Source organism: Alexandromys fortis, unplaced genomic scaffold, assembly GCF_014885135.2.
Source record: "Alexandromys fortis isolate MF-2015 unplaced genomic scaffold, M_Fortis_MF-2015_v1.1 scaffold_162, whole genome shotgun sequence".
In the NCBI taxonomy this organism is placed as follows: domain Eukaryota; kingdom Metazoa; phylum Chordata; class Mammalia; order Rodentia; family Cricetidae; genus Alexandromys; species Alexandromys fortis.
The window spans coordinates 2,136,356-2,158,066 of record NW_026068033.1 but is presented as its reverse complement, the minus strand read 5'-3'; the positions used below and the strand labels follow the sequence as shown (position 1 = coordinate 2,158,066).

General features: G+C 43.8%; 2 protein-coding genes across 8 annotated transcripts in view; both read left to right on the top strand.

Annotated features, from left to right (window-relative positions):
- Positions 1-15,581, top strand: part of Cryzl1 (crystallin zeta like 1) — a 42,419-nt gene extending 26,838 nt beyond the window's left edge. For all 4 annotated transcript variants that reach the window (XM_050164794.1, XM_050164790.1, XM_050164792.1 and 1 more), the window contains 7 exons: positions 6,278-6,411; positions 7,634-7,745; positions 10,565-10,663; positions 11,624-11,742; positions 12,686-12,791; positions 14,169-14,214; positions 15,058-15,581. In XM_050164794.1, coding sequence (XP_050020751.1) covers positions 6,278-6,411; positions 7,634-7,745; positions 10,565-10,663; positions 11,624-11,742; positions 12,686-12,791; positions 14,169-14,214; positions 15,058-15,157 — 716 coding nt within the window. In that variant the 3' untranslated portion in view covers positions 15,158-15,581. The remainder of the gene's footprint in view (positions 1-6,277; positions 6,412-7,633; positions 7,746-10,564; positions 10,664-11,623; positions 11,743-12,685; positions 12,792-14,168; positions 14,215-15,057) is intronic.
- Positions 15,582-15,719: 138 nt separating this feature from the next.
- The window catches only part of Donson (DNA replication fork stabilization factor DONSON), a 22,121-nt gene continuing 16,129 nt past the window's right edge, over positions 15,720-21,711 (top strand). For all 4 annotated transcript variants that reach the window (XR_007595800.1, XM_050164789.1, XM_050164788.1 and 1 more), the window contains exons 1-7: positions 15,720-16,538; positions 17,035-17,112; positions 18,386-18,589; positions 19,581-19,759; positions 20,237-20,415; positions 21,226-21,304; positions 21,401-21,505. Coding sequence is in view for 3 of the 4 variants with exons in the window: in XM_050164789.1 (XP_050020746.1) it covers positions 16,113-16,538; positions 17,035-17,112; positions 18,386-18,589; positions 19,581-19,759; positions 20,237-20,415; positions 21,226-21,304; positions 21,401-21,505 (1,250 nt within the window). In the remaining variant the exon portion in view is untranslated. The remainder of the gene's footprint in view (positions 16,539-17,034; positions 17,113-18,385; positions 18,590-19,580; positions 19,760-20,236; positions 20,416-21,225; positions 21,305-21,400; positions 21,506-21,711) is intronic.

Below are 21,711 nucleotides of genomic sequence, written 5' to 3'. Positions count from 1 at the left end.
GTTTCCTGGCTACTCAGACCCAAAATAATAACACAGAAGCTGTATTAATTACAACACTGCCTGGCCTATAGCTTAGGCATATTCCTGGCTAACTCTTATATTTTAAATTAACCCATTTCTATTAATCTGTGTATCGCCACATGGTTGTGGCTTACCTGTAAGGTATTCAGCATCTGTCTCCTGCAGCAGCTACATGGCATCTCCCTAACTCTGCCTCCTTTCTGCCTGTATCTGTTTGGAATTCCTGCCTTACTTTATTCTGCCCTGCTGTAGGCCAAAGTAGTTTTATTCATTAACCAATGAAAGCAACACATATACAGAAGGACTTCCCTTACCAGGGGAAGAAGGCAAAAGACTGCTTTAACATGATACAAAGTACAACTAGAACAGTTACTTGGCTCCAACACTTGAGACATGAAGCCATTATTTCCTGATATTTTGGCAGTGAACCCACCCTAGACCAAGTATTCTGAAGGCAGCCACTCCCTAGGTCAAACCTCCTATTTCAAAAGAAGGAGCCAAAATATTCTTAAATTCTTTGACCTTTGGTCAGGGTGGAGTGGATCTACCTCTATGGACTTTGTTAAAGTCCAGAACATTAAGTAACCACACCCTAGATCAGGATGTGTAGCCACACTTACTAACTGTGAGAGGGCACAGTCAGCTCAGACTCTGACCTTTAGACTAGGTGGAATAGGGTCACATTTTTGGGTCCTGACAACCCATAACCTCAATGCTGAGGGAGGCAGGGACGGGAGGATCCCTATACTTGCGGGCCAGCCAACCTAACCAATCAGAGGGCACCCAAGTTCAATGAGAGATCTTATCTCAGAAAATAGGATGGAGAATGATTGAGAAGGCAACCAGCATGTAACTCTGGCCTCCTCACCTGCTTGTGCACGGGTATGTCCACCCAAATATACATGAACACATGTTCACAACCAAATGGCTTAAAAAATAAACAGCAACAAGACAAAGCCCCACTGGGCATCAGTCAGCAGTGAAAGGTTCTGCTTGCCTGATGTAAGGTGCTGGATGCATGCCAGGTGAACGGTGCCGTCATCACATCCCACCCAGCCCTGAAGAATGCTAGCACAGAGCAGAAGGAAGGGAACAAGGACCGTAGCTATAGAGTTTACCTCCAAATGATGTCGCTTACAGGTTTTATGTCTAAAGCAGAAAGATGGGTTACAGTCCAGAAGTGTACCAAAGTATGTAGGGTAACAGTTCTTTAAAATAGTTCTTTAAAATACTGACAAATGACCACCAGCAGTGTGACCTTTAGGTGAGAATCCTGGTCACATTCACTATGCACTAATGAGGAGACTCAGCTAGGAAACCATGTTCTGTTTGCAGCTCTACTATTTTATGGGCAGAAGATGACTTCAGTGCTTTCAATGAGACTTTGCATTGGGAAATGTCAGATTCAACTTGAGTTTCTGTTCATGCTTAGCCTGGTGACTATTTACTGTGAACTCGGCACTCAGTCAGTTTCGGTTCATATAAGTTCTGTTCTTTCACCAACCCCAAGAGTGAGGTTCCACGTCACCTCCCAAATGTGCATAGTTTCACAAACTGCACACTCCTCCAGCTAGTTTAGCTGTTTTGTCCTTCTGCTCCCTTTTTAAACATTTAGCTACTTATTGTGTGCATGTGCATATGGGCAGAAGGATGACAGGCATGCCGCGGTGCATGTGTGACAGTCAAAGACAACTTGTAGGAGTCAGACAGTGTTCTCCTGCCGTGTGGGTTCCGGATATGGAACGCAGGTCACCTGACTTGATGGCAAGTGCATCTCCCAAGCCCCAATGCTTTGCATTCTGACAAACTTAAAAATAATTTTTATTTTTTTCATTCAAAACTGGACATACATTTTCATCTGTCTCTACCATTTTTTCTGTGCCAAAACTAAAAAGAAATATAATGCTCATTTTTTCTGTTTGTGTAGCTGTCATTGATCCATATTTATTTGTTTATAACATAACGAGCAGTGAGCATCTAATGCAGGTGCTAGACTGGAGCAGGCAGTGGAACCTCGGTTCTGGAGCTGAGAGCACTCTGTTCTATCATGGGACTGGGTTCGGATCCCAGAGCACCATACCTATCACTACAGCCTACAGGTTCCTATCACTCCAGCAACACAGAATACCTCGCCCTCTTCGGGCCTCCTATGGTGCATGATGTGTGTGCACACATACATAAATTATAAAAGTAAATCTTAAAGAAACACCAATTTTTAGAATCTTAAATAAATATAGTTTTATTGCCCTTAAAGTTTTTTGAAGGACTGCACGAATGGTGTATACATATGTGTGTGTGGTTAGAATTATATATGTGCACCTTTTACATTTCCTCCGAGTCTTCCCTTGTTTTTCTTTTCAGTCAAGACTCACTGAGTATCCTAAGCTTGTCTCAGATTCTTAATTCTCTTACTACTTCAGCCTTCCAAATATTGGGATTATGTCAGTGAATAAAATGTTGATAAAATATGCCAGACTAAAATGTTATGGGGGGAATATTGCCTCCAAATAGGCCACACAAGTAAAATGTGTATAGGTGAACTTAAGAGATAGATATACTTTAGGTCACATACTCAACCTTATTACCTATGAGGCTTTAGGCAAACCAATTATTATTCCACACCTAATTTCATAATCAGCAAAATTGGGATAGTATTGGGTAGGTAAAAATGAAAGAGAAAAAGCAGAGTCCATTTCTTCTGCTTTGTACTCAACATGGATCTTTCCGACTGAGTGTGGGCTCTCTCCACACAGCAGTCGCTTCTACACTAGGCGTCCTTCATTCCTACGTAGTTCTCTTGGCTCCTGGTGCTGTCTTCCTGGAGATGGCATGGATACCACCGACTGAGGGCTCAGTCCCACAAGACTGCTTTTCGTTATGACGCAGGCACAAGTGTGGGCCTCAGGGTTCCCTCTTTAGGCTCATTTGTAAGAAGGCTGAGTGAGCCGAGGGTGGGGGCTATAGGAATGGCACAGTGGTTAAGAGCACATGTTGCTTTGCCGAAGACCAAGGTTCGATTCCCAGCACCCATACAGTGGTTCACGACCATCTGTAGCTGCAGTTCCAGGGCATCGGACGCCCTCTCTGACCTCCGAGAGCACCAGGCATGCCTGCGGAGCATAATATGCGTACATGCAGGCAAAGCACTGACACAAAATAGAAGGTGTCATTTTAAATTTTGTAAAGAACAGGTTTACTGTAAAGGAGAGTAAAGGATACAAATAAACACAGATGAAGATATGCACAGGATCTCTCCCTCCCTTCCTCCCTCCCTCCCTCCCTCCCTCCCTCCCTCTCTCTCTCTCTCTCTCTCTCTCTCTCTCTCTCTCTCTCTCTCTCCTTTTCTTCCTCTTGGATGTGGGGCAGGACCCCTACTAGAAAATGGAGGTCTTCATATCTGCTACCAGGAAAAGTGTGTCAGAGTTTTATAGGCAGGCCAACTCCAAGACCAAAACAGCAATAGAGTCAAGTGTATAAAGGCAGAGGGACTTTGCTTTCTGGAGTTTGCTTCTGAATTGACATACCCCAGCAATATAAAAGCCATCTTTTTCCTGCATTGATCAGGCAACCAAGAACAAAAGGTCCAAATACTTTAATGAAAGATACACTTATAGTCATTTAGAAAATAAAGTGGGCAGTGGGAGTTGTGACCAGGAACCAAGGATGAAAACTTATGTAGATTATACTTGTCCTGAAGAGTTTCAGAAAGAAATACTCTAGATAGTACTTGGTTTCGTTCCCAGCTTTGGGAATTCTCCCCATATTGTGTGAATGCTCCATCTGCCCACTAGGTGGCACTAGTCTGTTGTTAATGCACTGGTGCTTGCTCTGACCAGGTCACAGGAGAAGCGTGACTCACAAAGGGAGGTCAAATCAGAAAGGATTGTTTGTAGGGGTGACAATACCACATTTATTTGAACACAAGAATTAGTCAAAATCTGAAGAAACAGTTTGATGGGAGATAATATACAACTTTTATTTTAGTTTATCATCCCATTTTGAGGGGGCTTGGGGAAGGTTTTTTGTTTAATTTTGAGACAGGGTTTCACTTTGTAGCCCTAGATTTCCTGGAATTCATTCTGTAGACAAGGTTGGTCTCAAACTCACAGAGATCTGCCTACCTCTGCCCCCCCCATTCTGGGATTAAATGTGTGTAGATACCCAGGTAACCCACGCATCTGTATGTATGCATGTAAACATGTACACACACAGACATATATATTTAGGTTTTTGTTTGTTCGTTTTTAAGGACAGGGTTTCTCTGAGTAGCTTTGGAGCCTGTCTTGGAAATGACTTTGCAGACCAGGCTGGCCTTGAACTCACAGAGATCTGCCAGACTTTGCCTCCGGAGTGCTGGAAGTAAAGGCGTGCGTCACTACCACCTGGCTACCCAGGCATATTTCGAGCTTTGTAAACTATATCAGGATTTTACATTTTCCCCAAGTGCAATGGAAAGGCATTATTGGGATTTTAAGAAAAGAAGTGCTAGAATATTATTTATATATTGTTTGGTTTTGCTTTTACATGTAGTGTGTGATGTGTGCATATGTGTGCATGCATGCCATGGTCCAGGTGAGATGATGGTCAGAGAAGATCTTGCTGAAGTCAGTTCTCTCCTTCTACCATGTGGTTTCTGGGGGATTGAATTCAGGTCATCGGGACCTGAGGAGAGGCAGCATAGGCCTTCACCTACTGAGCCATCTTGCCAGCCCGTTTTGGTTTTGAATCAGGGTCTTGCTATGTAGCTCAGGCTGGTCTTTGACTCATATCCCTCTGTACAGCTTTCCAGTACTATGATCGGAGTGTGGCACCCGGTCAGCTGCTCTCAATGTCACCCAGCACTGCTTTCTTAAAGACATTACCAGAGGGATTGAAAAGCAGAGCAATCAAGTTGAAATGTTGAATAGCTATAGTCTGAAATAAAAAATACTCTAAACTCTAAAACTTGGGAGTACCAGCTTGATGCCACAAGTCAAATTCCACACCTACCTGCATATGACAGCTTACAGACAAAATGAAGGCCTGCTAAAAATACTGAATAAAATCACTTTCAAAGATGTGGTCCTGAAGTTAATATTAATAGCATTGGCTGCTCTTTTGAAGGACCTGGGTTTGGTTCCCAGCACCTTTGTGGCACTCACAACTGTTTGTAACTCCAGTTTCATGTGACCCAGCGCCCTCTTCTGCCCTCTGTGGGCACTGCACACAAGTGGTGTACAGACATGTGGAGACACACCAATACTGACAAAATCGAAATAAATTAATCTTTAAGAATAAAATAAAATTATTTTCAAGCTATATACATAAAATATATGTAAAACAAATAAATTTTCTATTGGGAATTTTTTTCTGTCTGCAACATAGCTCACTGTGTGTATGCAAATATTCTGAAATTCAACACACGTCTTGTCTCAAGCATTTTGCAGGATACTCAGCTTAGAATCATCTGAAATACATTAGAAATCCCCATAAAACAATAATAAAGAAAGTAGGAAGTTTGCCCAAGATGTCAACAATCACTTCATAAGAGGACTCTGAAGGCCGGCAGACATGAGGGGAGAGGTCAGGAAAGCAAATGATGTCACAGTAAGAGCCAGCACCTGCACTGACATGGGAGACTCTTGAGCAGCATGTGCTTTGCGGGCCTGCTTCTCTCTCTCCAGAGGCAATGCCCTGACATCCTTAGCAGTGCCATTTAACTGCCAAACCCTGGAAGCAAGTGTTCATCAGCTAACAAGTGGATAAACCAGCAAAGATCTCCACATGGCCCATTCCACGAGAGAAAAAAGTGAAAGCGCCACTGTGGCCTCCCTAATGAGGACAAGGAAATTCCCATCTAAAATCTAACGTGGAGCTGAGTCTACAGACGCTCTGTGTCATATACACACCCACAGTGTGTGGTTCTGCATAGCTCAGGTCAGAATCGGGCAGAAGTGGAACTGCAGAGGAATGCAGACATGATGAACTCTGAAGGAGGGTGAGAAACTGCACAGCACAGGCTGGAACACTGACTGCCAACCCAGACAGGCAGCTGCTTGTTGTGTGATTTATAGTTGGTCCTGAAGCTGTGCCGTATGTGCCTTCTGGGTATATTTATCTCATAACAGAATGGCTTCTCCGTGCAGAAGAATAAAAACAGGGAAACATTCAAGTGTAGAGGAGATTGAAGCAGGGTCAGCAGTCCATGGCAGTAGAACTGAGTCTGACTGGATCTAAGAGCTGGCACTAATAAATTATTTCTTCTTCCCTGTGATAGTTCATAAACCAGAAAAGGTTTCATGGACGGAAGCCGCTGGAGCCATTCGGGATGGCGTCCGAGCCTGCACTGCTCTGTATTATCTTTCTCATCTCTCGCCCAGAAAGTCCGTGCTGATCATGGATGGAGCAAGTGTGAGTCCACTTGATTTTTGTTAAGAAAAAAAATTTTAGGCCAATACACCGTCAACACAGGAACTGCGGGAAAGCTGTGTCTGCAGATTCCCTTCTGTGTTGTTCAACTGTTGGATTTCTTTTCCAGCCTCTCACTTATCCTTATAGGCAGCTTTTATCAACAGCACATTGGAGCTGGGCTTAGTGTCCCAGCTTCTAACTACTCTATCTAGTCCACTGGTGAATTAAAAAGCAAGGCAAGACTTTTGTTTCTCCCTTCTTTTTTGCAGTGGTGGTGACCAACCCAAGGCTTGGTGCATACTAGGCAAGTGTTCTACCATTATGCTATGTCCCAGCCAAGCCTTTTTATCCATTACTACTGGACAGAGTCCAAAATAGCTCATGGGTCTGTGGAGTTACTGTAGACATCCCAGCCAACTCTGAACTACAGCCTAATGCTTACTTAGCTAGTAAGGGTGTTGGCATTTATCAGGTGGGTCACATACAAGCCGCAACTGTGCTCATGTTAAGTGTAATACACGTGTCACCAAAAAAACCCATAAGATGCTACATGATCCATTTTTTTTAAAGGTGCAGCCAAGCGGTGGTGGCACAAGCCTTTAATCCCAGCACTTGGGCAGAGGCAGGTGGATCTCTGTGAGTTCAAGGCCAGCCTGGTCTACAAAAGCTTTCCTGTTCCAGGACGGCCACCAAAGCTACACAGAGAAACCCTGTCTCAAAAAAACAAAACAAAACAAAACAAAAGATGTAGAACTTAGGGTAAAATCATAGTTTTATTTTTTAACAGACTGTTGCTAAAACCTACATTTCTGGGATGGGGGCAGAAATATCCTCACCATTGACTGTAGTCTGATAGCCAGCATCAGGAGAGTTCTTACCTGTACATCCAGAGATGGTGCCTCTGAATTCCCATCCATGCTGTGGCACCAGCTTAGACGAACGATGCCTTTATGGGCTACTGTTCTCCATGGCCATGTTTCTGAGCACAGACCTCCATCCTTGGACTTCCATGTGTGGTTACAGTCTGACCTTGCAGCTCTGAAAGAATATGTCAGATGCCTGCCCTGCTAAGCTTAAGATTATTATTTCTTTGTTCTATTATGTAACATTTTAAAATATATTAAAGCAATGCCAAAGGATTATACGTGTTAAATGGTCTATGAAGTGTATTAGGTATGTCTTCTCACCTGTCTATGGACCACTGAAACCTATTTCCACACAGGCATTTGGCACAATAGCAATTCAGTTAGCACACCATAGAGGAGCCAAGGTGATTTCCACAGCATGCTGCCTGGAAGACAAGCAACATCTCGAAAGGATTCAGCCTTCTGTAGGTACGTGTCCTGTTACATTACTCAGTACAGACCATTTAAAACACGAAATTTTGCAGGGAATGCAAAACCAGTAGCCAGGCATGGTGTCTCTTGCCTGGAACCCCAACACTCAGTGGAGTGAGAATCATGAGTTCAAAGCCAACCTGAGCTACCGATTGAGGTGCTGTCTCAAAAAGGAAAAATAAAAAAAACTTAACATTGGTAAAACAAAGTATAGAATCCAAACTAAAAATAAGTCTTAAAATGTTCTTAGTGTGTGTTTGCTAAGCCCAGATTTACTTAAGTAATACGGTTTCTCCTGAAGTTTCTTATGACTGATATTTGTGTATTTGGCTTACATGGTGCCGGTGATCAAACTCAGGCCTCATGCATGCTCGGCAGTGCACTGTTTAAGGTTCTAAACCTACAGCTTTGTACATCTGTTTTTCTTCTTTGTCCTATGGTTACCAACTTAACTAAGTCTGAATTAAATCAGCTTTGATACAATTTAGAAATACCAGTTGTCTCCTATTTCAGCCAGCCAGTCAATGCATTTCTCATCACTTTGTGCATTTCTCAGCCTCTAACACTGCAGTCTTCTGTAAAACCCATATCCATAGAAACACATCCGATCAGCAGGAGATGCCCAGGCCATGGTGGAGGAAGGCAACCTCCACCTATCTAAGGAAAGAAAAGATGGCACTGGAGGAAAGTGGGAAAAAGAATAGGTAGAGGCTAGAGTGGAGACAGTGATGGATGAGAAGCAAAAACAAGCAGAGAGAGGGGAAAGAGCAGTCTGGGAAGAGCCATGTACCTCACTGCACAGCCAGTAAGTAGCTTCCAAAGAGCCAAACTAATTTCTCCAAGAGACAGACAGGACAAAGTACTGGAACAAGATTTTAGTCCAGCCCCCATGTAACACTACAGCCAAGCTAGCTCCACTATTACATTTTGCATCTGACAAAGATAAACAAAAATAGAAGGAAGGTAATAAAGAGCTGAAGAAGGAGAAAGATGGACAGTGAAGATTTGAAAACAGAATTGGGGCGAGGGAGATGGCACAGTGGTTAAAGCAATTGCCACTCAAACTGGAAGATGAGATTTAGATCCTCAGAATCCATGTACCTGTAATCAGCACTCAGGAGGTAGAGACTAGACAGGATCTCTGGGGAAGCTGGCTAGCTAAAGTAGGTCAAGTCATGAGCCACAGATTCTATGGGAAACCCCTTTCGATAAATACAGATGTAGATGGGCCAGTGAGATGGCGCAGGAGCAGAGGCACTTGCCACCAAGTACCTTCCCTGGGACCCACATGGTGGGAAGAGAAAAATGATCCTCACAAATTGTCCTCTGAGCTCCACATGTGCTGTGGCACACTTGTGCACATGTGCACGCAATAATGTAATGCAAAATAGGTGGGGGTTGCTTGATTTGTGTAATGGGGAACAGTTGAGGAGCATTTCCAGTGTGGACTTGCAGCCTCCACACTAAAGTTCATATATGTGCATGTACAACACCTACATACATCAACAAATGGTCATATACACACAAAGAGGAAAGAGAATGGAGTTCTCAGTTGTAACTCACTAAAAATCCTATCTATCATGTATGAAAACGTGTTTAATCTCCAGCACAGCTAGATGGGGAGAGGAACTAGAATGGAGGAAGAGCGCTAAAATTGTATTCTTGGAAATGTTTCCTATTGGCTAATTCTGCCCTTCCTGGATTGCTTGCTTCAGTGCCTTTTTTTAAAAGGCTTTTTGTTTTAAGATTTACTTTTATTTGTGTGTATGTATGTCACATGTGTGCTGGTGCTGGCAGAGTGTAAAATGGTATCAGATGCCCGAGAGCTGGGCTTTGAAGCCATTGTTAGTTTCCGGATGGGTGCTGGGAACCTGGAACCCTGGAACACATCTCAGGTGCTCTGGAAGAGCAGTGACTGCCTTAACTTCTGAGCTCCCCCCAGCCCCTGCCTCTGCCCTACCAGTCCCTGCTCTCCACTCTTGCCCACCTCACCCAAGAGAGTCACAGACTGCTGTTAGAGTGGGCATCCAACCTGCACAGCTTGGAAATAAAATTATATCCTCATTGGTTCAAATTCTGAGAAACTTTTTTCAGCTCTCTGTAGTTGTGTTGTACTATTAACGTAATTCATTTTTCTATTGCTGTAATTCTCTGAGGAGCTAAAGACCGCTCAGTATTAGGCTGCTTTCTTGTCAGCCATAGGGCTAGGGTTTGTCCACACCCCTCACCTAGCACCACAAAAGAAGTATGTTTATGTGTATGTCTGTATATTTAATTAATGCGACCAATTAAAATTAGCTTGGTTTTCCCTAACTCTGCCCAAACCAGTCATATTCCTTTTCCTTACTTTCAGCATTGGTCTGTTTTGGGTGGGGGTCCATGAATAAGAAAGGATGACAAGCTTCTGAGGGCGTGCTGTAGTATACAAGTGCACGACACAGCTCTGCAAAGTATCTGCTCTCACTGGTCCTGATGTGTGTGCTGTGTCTGGGCCCCATCCTCAGGTTCCCGGGCCTGGCCATCTAGCCTGTGTTCATGGACAGCTGGCCTCTGTCAACAGAACAGCCATGGCTCCAAATGTCCTCGTGTTCATTTTACTGAATATGTCAACCCTCTCCTTTAGATTGATACTTTTCAGTCAATATTGAATCCCTTGAGAAAAAGTTTAAGCAGAATTGACATTTTCCTTTAAATGTATTAATTGTTGAAGCTGTTGCAGAAGACAGATACTTACTGGCTTTTCTTTCCTTCCTCCTGACTTGCTGTGTTCATCACATAGAGAACAGTACAATTGCCTGACTTCCTGTCCTTTACAGCCCGTGTGATTGATGTCTCGAATGGGAAAGGCCATGTGGCTGAAAGCTGTCTGGAGGAAACAGGCGGCCTGGGAGTAGATATTGTCATAGATGCAGGAGGTGGGTACCTATGCAGTGAGCTTCTAGTTGATGATGTGATGCTTTTAGTTGGATGAATTGCAGACAGGGTATAACTGGGAACTAATTATTACTGCATTCATTAAGTTGGAAGTCTCATTTAAGGGTTTGTTTTTAATTAAAAACTCATCTATTTAAAGTGTATTTCCTTCACTTGATTGCCAACCTCAATGTCCTTGGAAGAGGGAGCTTGACTCTTAAGCCTTAGGCACTGAAGCTTAAACAGCAAAAGGTGAATGTCACCATGATCAGTATACTCTTCTGGTCCCCATAATACACACCTGCCCCCCATTTCAGAGCCACTTGTACTGTGTGGCCAATCTCTGTAGGATGGGCGACTTCTATACCCTCTATTGGGGAAAACAAGCATGTACCATTCACTCTCTTGGACGTTTTTAATTTAACTTGGATTTATCTCACACCTAATCTGTGCACATTTAGGTGGCACCATTACTCCTGAACAACAGTTGTATTTGTATTTTATTGTGAGTACGACTGTAGCCATCGTGTGTGTTCCTCTCTAATATGTGTTTTCCAGGGTTTGAAATGAACTCAAAAACCATCAATAGAAGTGAATAGTACTTCAGTGTGGTCACTTTTTAGTGTGTGTTTCAGTGTGTGTGACTCGGTGTTTTAAAGAGACAGCCGTTCTCCCACTGTATGAAGCTATGGTTGTTAGAATTAGCATAAGATATAGCTAAGATGTATATATAAGATAAGATAAGTACATTACCTTGCGTGCTTCCAAATCAAAATTTATTTTGTTTGCATTTAATTTTAATTAAGTCTAGAGTACATTTGCTGTAGTTTAAATTAACTGAGTTTGCCTTTTACTAAGAAAAATGTTATTTGCTATATAAAAAAGACTGATATGCAAAATAAATTTTGTCAGACTTTTATAAAATATACCTTTTCTCTCTTTTTTAACTCTTCACTTGTAAGTGAGATTATATAGTAAAGATGATGAACCAGCTGTAAAATTCCAACTCCCACATAAGCATGACATCATCACACTTCTTGGTGTTGGAGGCCATTGGGTAACAACAGAAGAAAACCTTCAGGTATTGTCAGAAATAATAAAGCCTTGCTGTTACACCAAGGGAATGTCATTAGCAAAGAACAGTCATAAGTTATGTTTAAAGGAATGTAGCGTCTTTTCTATGTTAAGTGCATACTGGTCAAATTCTATTGGGCAGGGAAGTCCATTCAGTTAGAATGAGTTATAATTGTATTTAGTTCATTGTTCACAGTAGCCTCTGGATTTTTATCTGTTGATGCACACATACATGCAAGGGAGGCCAGAGATGAACAAATCTCCCTCTGTCATTCTCTACCTTACCTTCTGAAAGAGGATCTCTCGTTGTGCCTGGAGCTTGCCAGTTTGGCTAGACTGGCTGGCATCAAGACCCAAATATCCTCCTGTCTCTGCATTTCCAGCAGTGAGATTACAGATGCGCACTGCTGCATGGTCTTTTGCATGCGTACTGGTATTCAAACTCGGGTCCCTATGTTTGTGCAGCAAGCACATTGGTAACTTGAGCCATCTCTGGGGCCCTAAAAATTTGGGTAACTTAGTAATTGTAATATTTATAAATAATATCATAATTTAATAACCCAAATTGATATTACTATGTGTGTATAAATGAATCGCCTCCCAAGCTTATATTTTTAACAGACTTCTAATTGAGTATATGTATCATATTTAATATACAAATACTATGATCTAACATACCAGTCTAGACTTTCCAACATACAAAGGTGACTGATAGTAGCCAGAAGCCACACCATTTTATCCCCGAGATTCCAAATGACCCTGCATCTGCCCTGTCCTAGCTTTTTCGTCATGACATAGGAAGGAAATGTAACAGTTAATAAACGGCTCTTAAAGCTGTAGCTGAGTTTGTGGCTTCTACAATGTTTATTTGCATTAAAGGTTTTCTGGTGTGAGCACCTTTCTACTGTTCAATGTAATAGTAGTTGTTTTGTCTTTGTTTCCTGTCAAAGCTGGATCCTCCAGACAGCCATTGCCTTTTCCTCAAGGGAGCGACGGTGGCTTTCCTTAATGATGAAGTTTGGAATCTGTCAAACGTACAACAGGGAAAATACCTTTATATCCTTTTTCCTACTAATTTGAATTGCTGGCTTGGACTCTACACATAAACTCTTCCACTGCGACAGTGAGATTATAGCTAGCTGTGGTCTTTCCTGGAGCGCCTCTGACAGAGTGACAGGTACCTACATTTATTGAAGCATTAAGTCTATGAGGTCTGAGTAAAGTAGCCCCATTTCACAGATGGAAAGACTGTGAGAAGAGGGTACATGTAGCAAGAGACAGAATCACAATCACACCCCAGGGTCTAACTCGTTCTGAATCGGAGGTAATGAGACAGGCAGAATATTTTCTTTTGTTTTAACCTGGCATTGTATGGCACCTTAAGAGGTAGCACACTTAACTCTTATTATACTTGAATTTTACAAATTCAAGTACTGGAAATTTGATTTTTTAGATTTTATTTTATTTTATTTTTGCCTAATGTGTATATGTCTGTATATGAGTCAGTGCCTGCACGTTGTCTGTGCATCTGGTGCCCAAGGAGACCAGGGTGTCAGGTCCCCTGAAATTCAAGTTACAGACACTTGTAAGTTGCCACTGAGTGCTGGGAACTGAACCTGGTCCTCTGCAAACACAGCAAGTGATCTTACTAATGAGCCGTCTCTCTAGAGTCTTCTTATTTCTGTTTAGTTTTTCTTCATGTGGATATTCTTTTGATTGCTGGTAGCATAGTATATTAGTGACTTTTCTGATGCTATGAATAAAACCATGATCAAAAGCAACTTACAAAAGGAAGGGCTTGTTTTGGCTTATGGTTCCAGGTAGAGTCACAGCAGGAGCATGCACCTGGGTTAACAGAACAGGAAGCAGGGATGAGGCCATAAAACCATCAAAGCCCACCCCCCTCAAAGTACTTCCAACTAAAGGTTCCATAACTTCCAGAACACAACCAACTAGGCACCAAGAACCAATGGGAGACATTTTTCATTCAAACTACCATAAATAGATACATATTAATTAGCTTTTCTCCATACTTTTTGAAACAAATTTTGAAATAAAGAAATTTATGCAAACAAATTTGACCTGATATCAGCAAATTAACTGGTATATGTTTACCTCCTGTGAGAGATGTAAGTGCTGAAGACCACACATAATGCAGGAATGAAAGCCATGTATTACTCCATTAACCGCCCCTGGAGGATAGATAGTCTCGGTCACTGCTTACTGCCCGTCGCTGCTCTTGACACTTGTCTTTAGAAGCTTGTGCTCCTGGAACACCTCAGATCTCTTTGTTTTAGAAGTGATTGACAGTTTCTAGTTGCTGTAATACCACTTTGAATTTCAAAGTACAAGCAAGAAAAATAAAAGCGATGAGGCAAGCATCCCGTGTTTACCCCTCTCTAATAGCTGCCACCTTAACAAGCCTCCAGTTACGCATCCTAAGAGAGGTGATGGAGAAGTTATCAGCTGGTGTTTTCAGGTATGCAAAAACCTGATTGTTCTTTTGTGTTCTCAAGAAGTAGCCATCTGTTTGATTCCAGTTCTGGGGTATGCCTAGTGCCGCTGTTTTCTTCACCTTAGATAAACAGCTGCTCTTTCACACTGAGCAGGGTGTGTCTGGTTGTGCACCAGTGTCCCACGGATCTCCCACAGTTCTAGTCTGTATCTCCCATTTCCCTTTCCTTCAACCCTCTTGCCAAACAAATTGAAATCATTCATGGCTTGACAAGTGGAAAAAGTACCATGTTTATTTTAATTGGGTTTGGTATCACTTTAAAGTAAAGTAGTATATTTATCTTTCCAAACTTAAATGTTTTAACAGAATGTTATGGAACATACCTGTATTCACAGCCCTGAAGGGATGAGGCAGGGATCAGGGGTTCTATCTAACTGGCCAGATCCGGTCTTAAATAAATAAATAAACAGACGTGGTGGCAAACGCCTTTAATGCCAGCACTTCTGAGGAAAAAACAGGTGGATCTCTGTGAGTTCAAGGCCAGCCTAGTGAGTTCCAAGTCTCCAAGGAAGGAGGAAGGAAAGGATTCTTTCGAACCATAAAAATATTAATGGATAAGTTTGTAATTTTGTTTGGATTTCTCTTTTTTTAATTTTCATTTATTTATTTTGATGGCTGACTTACTCAGGCTGGTCTGGAACTCAGATTCGTCTGCCTCCCCAGTACTGGACTAACAGCACGCACCACCACCAAGCTGTGTGGATTATTTAGAGTACAGTCAGACTCTAGCCCAATGTGTGAGCTGCTGCCTCTTGTGTATTCTGCGTGCCTGTGCCTGACATTTCTGATGTCATTCTTCCTCCTCAGACCACTACTTGATGAGCCCATTCCACTGTATGAGGCAAAAGCTTCCATGGAAGTTGTTCAGAAAAATCAAGAAAGAAAAAAGCAAGTTGTTCAATTTTAATTTTCTTTCTCAGAACTCAGTTGGATGCACCCATACCAGTTTATGAAGCCAGTTTTCTTTGGGAATTGTTGAGAAAAATCAAGGAAGATCAAACAAGTTTTTCTATTTTTAAGCCTGTTTTCCTACCATAATAAGATGTTTGGTTATTTGACATATTTGAAAAATACTTGCAAAATTAATGTGCAAACAATCCAGGTCTTTTTTAACATCTGAAAGGGATGTACCAAAAACCTTTGTTATTGTAGCTATACATTTGCCTCTGCTATGAAATTCTTTCCATAAAGAAAACTGCTTTCAGCAAAAGCCACACTATCCTGTCAGTACATCCTCACAAGCTTTTGCTATACCATGAAAATGTTATTTGATTTTGTATCAACTCCATTCTCAACACCTTTCTTAACAAGCCTTTGCTGCCATTATTTTAGCATTTGAGTGTATTTTCCGATTTCAGAGTAATCCATTGGCATTTAAAATTTGTTTTTAAATACTCATTCACTCCGAATTTCTCCAGGGTCATACAGAATCATAGTACCTGGTCCTGCTACAGTGGCATAGCATTTGCATAGAGGCCTGGGGTGGCCGGGCACGGGGGACAAGGATGGAAGAGTTGGCTTAGTCTAGCTTGAAGCTCTGTGGGTGCTCAGAGCAGCGGGATACAGCAAGGCCTCGGCCCTCACCGCCTCTCTCAGAATGACACTGCCGCGTCTCTGGGCACTTGAACTGCCCATCACCACAGTTCAAGTGTGCTGTTTGATTGCACTCGGGCTCCGTAGCCGGGGCTGACGCCGTCCCCGCTGCTGTAAAGGCGACCCCTATTCGTGCCCTCCGGGGTGATGCGCGCTGGTGACGTTTTCTCGGTGACACCCCTCCTCGCGGCCGAATTGCTGGTGGTACGCTCCCGGCCGGAAGCGGCCACCGACAAATCAGTTGGGCGGGGTGGGGCGGCCAAGCGCGCATGCTCCAACGGGGCGGGCCCGCGGTGGGGCGGGGCCTTGGGGCCATCCAGTCCGCGAGCAGCGCGGGGCCGGGGCGCTCGGGAAGCGCCGGCAGGACTGCGGGGACTCCTCCGCGCTGCGCCATGGCGGTGTCCGTTCCCGGCTACTCGCCCAGCTTCAAGAGGCCGCCAGAGATTGTGCGGCTCCGCCGGAAAAGATCTCGGAACCACAGTGCCGCCGTGCCTTCCGCACTGCCGGAGCCCACGCCCCGCCGCGCGGCGCTTGCGGCCGGGCTGCCCCTGCGCTCCTTCCCGAGCTCGGGCGGCAGAGGCGGCGCCGCGACCGTCGCCCGCAGGAACCCTTTCGCCCGCCTGGACAACCGGCCGCGGGTCGCCAACGAGGCTCGCGAGCAGCCGTCTCGGGGTCCGCAGGGAGCTCCGGGCTTGGTGAGTCTCCGCACCGGGCAGCCGGTAGTCAGGGGTGGGAATGGGCGCGAACAGCCGCCGCAGCCCGGTGTTCTGGGGTGGGGGTGAGGGGCTGCCCTGGAAGCCACACGGGAAGATAGCTCGTAAAGTCCTCAGAACACCCCATCCTGCAAGGCAGCTCGCATGGGCAGGCACAAGAATCTGACTTCTCACCTTCCTTCAGGTCCTCCTTTTTCTCGAGCACTCGAAATAAATGTGGACATGGAGGACTGTTGAGGATGAATCGGGTCAGAATTTACAAGCGTTTATCTCTTTTGGTCTAAGATTGATGAATTATCAGTTATTAAATGTGTCAGTCTGTCCCTTCCCCCTGAGGTGGGGGGAAAAAACGTTGGTAGTATATATGGATTTGAGTCCCGACTCTCAGAGACTGGGGTGCCAGGTGAGGCCTTCTGTATGTAAAGCAAGTTCCCTCATCGCTTAAGTTTTAAAGACAACTTATTTTTTTTAACCTCAGCTTTTAGATTCTAATGGAGAAAATAATTTGCCGTGGGAGGAAGTGTCTCATGAAAGAACTGTCACCGAACTGTCGCAGGTACTTTTTAAAGCTGCGTTTGTTGTGTGTGCCGTAGTTGTGTATTTGGAGGTCAGTCCTTTCTCCGTGTGGGATACCTGGGTTGAACTCAGGTAGTCAGTCTAGCTCAGAGGCAAGTGCCTCTACCTGCTGAGCCATTTTGATGGCCTAGCCCAGGTACTGCTTCTTAAATATGATTGAAATGTCTGTTCTAAGGAACACTTCTCAATGGCATTTCGCTTGGAAACTTAGTTTCACTGACAAACCTGAAGTCTGGGACTATTCCTTGGTCTGTACACTGCTTGCCCAGCATGCAGGGACCTCTCGGGGATGCAGCCCCAGCCTCACATAAATGATGGCAGTGAAAGCAAGACTGTCAAAAGTTTGAGATCATCCTCAGATACGCAGACAGTTGAGGCCTGGAACACAGGAGACCCTGGTTTCAAATCAAAAACAGAAGTTGGAGGGGTCGTGTCCATACTAGTGTGGTGATAATAAGTAGGGCTGTGGTGGCCAAAGCCTGCTGTGTGCGTCCTGCATGTTGAGCGAGCAGTCTGCGCTCCGTTGGTGGCTCCCACACGTTATAGTTTGTCCTAATGGGAACAGACTGAAAGAGCTCACAGGACCCATTCCGGCTTCCACACAGCCTTCCAGAGACAACTCCCCTGGCAGGATATTTTATTAGGCTGCTCCCTGAGGGAATCCTTAGGATGTGGAGCATATGGACTTGAACAGTGGGTTGTCCTTCCTTCCTTCCCTCCTTCCTTCCTTCCTTCCTTCTTTTTTTTTTTTTTTAATACTTCAGGAGATGTTTTTTAAACCCATTTTAGCTCTACCAAGGTTGCTTAACCCTTGGTCCTAGTCACTGTGATTCATACTTGTTAAATCCTAGGACATTTCTCCTTCGTGTCTGCAGTACTAGATAGAACTGTAAAACTAAAAAGTGAGACGTGACCCCTCCCCCCCAGCTTGTTGTTTACCTGGTGAGATTGACCCCTCCTTCCTGAGCTTGTTACTCACTTAGTTTATGCATTGCTTGGTCTCAGGAGCCAGTTTTGTCCTCCCAGCTCAGACGCTCAGGCTTAGGCAGGTGCCATTACCTGCAGAGTCCCTGGCCGGAGTCCTCTCTCAGTAGCTTCATTTACCTCCTTTCAGAGTTCAGAGATGGAATATTTTTTTAATTTTAGACCATCCCTAAATTTTGACATTTAGTGATCAAGAGTAGAATAACTATGATCTTTGTATTAAAAGAATTTTCTGGAAATTCTAATTTTTGTGTTCATTGTCTTCTAAGAGTCAACATGTACCATTCTCTGAATCAGATACGACTTCTTCAGAAGGTGCTGAGTTACCTGCGGACTGGAGTATTAAAACCCGACTCCTTTTCACCTCCTCTCAACCCTTTTCCTGGGCAGATCATTTGAAAGCACAGGAAGAAGCCCAAGGTCTTATCCAGCATTGTAGGGCCACAGAAGTCACTTTACCCCAGAGTGTAGAGGTAAGTCTGAAGTGAAGTAGCCTGGGTGGGAAGGCGCGCGCGCGCGTATGTGTGTGTGTGTGTGTGTGTGTGTGTGCAAGTGAGAGTGCGTGCTCACTCAGGCCAAAGGCGATAGTCCTGTGTCGTCTTCTCTATTTCGGCAGGGTGTCTATGAGTCTGGAACTCAAATATTTTAGCTAGCCTGATGACCAGCAAGCCCAAGTGCTCCTGTCTCTACCCTCCTCAGTGCTACGGTTAAAGGCATTCACAGGAAAATCCCAACTTGTTGTATGGGTGTCGGGTTCTTATAACTTCTGAGCCCACTAGTCTATGTTGGTGTTTCTGGCTAAGTGTAGAAGGAGCTATCCTTAAAATCCACACTGCTTTCTCTTCACACACCCCTTGTCCCATCATCTGAATGCCTCAGGAAAGACAGCGACGGGAGGCCCGTCTGTGCAGATGTGCTTTTTCTGATGCATGGTTCCACATACTGTGTGCTGTCCAGAGAGAAAGAGAGACTACATTTTAACCTCCATGACAGTTGCTGATGCTTCCTCATGAAAAGCATTAAAAATTCTTAGACTGGGCTGAAAAGATGGCTCAGTGGTTAAGGGAACACTTTTCAGAGAGCCTGTGTTCAAACTGCAGGCACACATACTGTTAAAAATAAAACTGGTGGGAGGCAGAGTTCAAGGCCAGCCTGGTCTGCAGAGTGAGTTCCAGGACCACCAGAGCAGTTACACAGAGAAACACTTGTCTCGAAAAACCAAAATAAAAATATTTTTTGTGGGGAGGGATTGTTTAAGACAAGGTCTCCACATAGCTCTGGCTTTTCTGGGGCTCACTGTAGACCAGGCTGGCCTCACAGAGATCTGCCTTCCTCCTATTAATGGTGTTCAGCCACTACTCCCAGCTAATCTTTTAAAATTAGATTGAATGATATATCAGTGTCTCTCGTGAACTTTTATCTTTCTGATGAGTAACAATGCCCACTCTCTGCACTGGAGTCTAGGATCCCAAGCTCTCCACTGAGCTCCGTTGTGCCTTCCAGCAAACCCTTGTCTACTGGCTTCACCCTGCCTTTTCATGGCTGCCTCTTTTCCCTCGAATTGGAGCTGATAAGAAGATGGCTGGAAAGCCCAGTCCATGGTCAAATGATGAAACTCTGCAACAAACTCTACTGAGTGACTGGTAAGACCAGAAGACGTGTGCATTCCAGAGGTAACATGCAGTAGCAGGATTCTCTAGTATGACTAACGGACTTCATCAGGGGCTTCTGGACTTCATCAGGGGCTGGTAATGACCCGCGCAAACTCTTTTGCTTTTTTCCCAGCTTTATCCCTGTCAAATATCTGACGTCTGTATCGGATAAGTACATAGACAGGTCTAAGCCTTCAGTGCCTCTCCCTGTCTGTTGATGCTTTTCCATAGAAGTGGCTCAGAGTCTGCAGCCAGTCAGGAGTTTTGCTTGAATGACCTGTGTTCCCCCTACCCACACAGTACGGGAGAGTCAGCAGCAGCACCCATGCCAGGTGCCGTCCTCAGACAAGTCTCAAGCAGCTGCAGAAGCTCCATTCATTACTCATAAAACTTATGTTGGCTTTTATCTACTTGTCAGAATTAAGTTTAAAATGTTTTAACATGTAAAAACCTTGTTTTGCTTTGTAGGTCTGTGAGTTTTACTTCTTTGTATAATCTGCTGAAGACAAAGCTTTGCCCCTTTTTCTATGTCTGTACCTATCAGTTTACTGTCCTGTTCCGGGCAGCAGGATTAGCAGGAAGTGATGTGGTCACAGCACTTGTATCTCCTACAACTAGAGGCTTAAGAGAAGCTATGAAAAATGAAGGTAATAGTTTAGATTTAAAGTTGGGGGTCCCTCTTGCCCCAAATGCTGAACTTTGGGGACTGGAGAGGTAGCTGCTCTTACACAGGCTCTGGGTTTGATTCCCAGCACCCACATGGTGGCTAACACTGTCTGAAATTTCAGTTCCAGGAGATCTAGTGCCCTCTGCTGGCCTCTAGGCACCAGATACACAGAGGTACACAAACATAAGCACCCATACACATAAGATGTTTTTTTTTTTTTAAAAAAAAAACTTTTTGTCTTTTACAAATTGGTTATCAATATTATTTTAAGAGACTTAGTTCATCTTTTTCAGAGTTCTTTTTTCTGTCCTATTAGTAAAGCTGTCTCTTAAGTGTGACTGGAAGTCAGTTGTGCTGCTTTTTCTGATCTCTGAAATGATGCACATAACAGGTCCCCAAATTCACTGTCTTTTGATTGATTTTGCTTTTTTTAAACATTTTAACATTTATGTATTTATTTTGTGTGCATATGTGTTTCTGTGGGTACACACATACTGTGGTACACACACGTGGAGGTTAGGACAGCTCATTTCTTCACCACGTGAGTGCTAGACAGTGAACTCCACCCACTAAACCATCTCACCTGTTCTCAGTTCTCTGACATTTCCAATTCTCTAACCTTCCTCTTTAATAATTTTAAAACTGGGTTAACCCATCCATTATGGATCAGGAAAGGGGGGGAAGGATAAAGATGAGTCCTGGTTAGTAGAGAGCCACATCTGTGTCCCCAGCAGTAGGACACTCGTGGGTAATTGAAGAAAACTGAGTTATGTTTACTTTCCTGATGCAGGTGTTGAATTCTCTCTGCCTTTGCTAGAAGAAAGTGGCCACAAGAAGAAAGGACGAGAAGCAAACCTGGAGTCTGAGGAGTATGTGCTTATGTAGGCTTTCCACAGTCCCCAGTTTCTGAGGGAGCTGTCAGAGCGCCCTCTCTGTAAATATGCTTCTAACCAGCAGTCTCCTAGGGAGCCAGCGGCCAGCGATGAAGATGAAGAGGAAAGCTTTTCTTGGCTGGAAGAGATAGGTGTGCAAGATCAAATTAAAAAGCCAGACATGATCTCCGTCAAGCTGTATCCTTTCTGTTGTTATTGAGCTAATGGTTTACCACTGATTTAAGTAGAGACAGTGTGCAAAGTTTTTGTTGGCTTCTATCTACCATATTCAAATGGTCAGCATTTCATTCAGATTTGTGAAATGAGATGAGGAGCCCCAATCATATAGAATCAAGGCAGCTTGATATGGGATTTTTGTTCGTTTTTTTTTTTTTTTTTTTTTT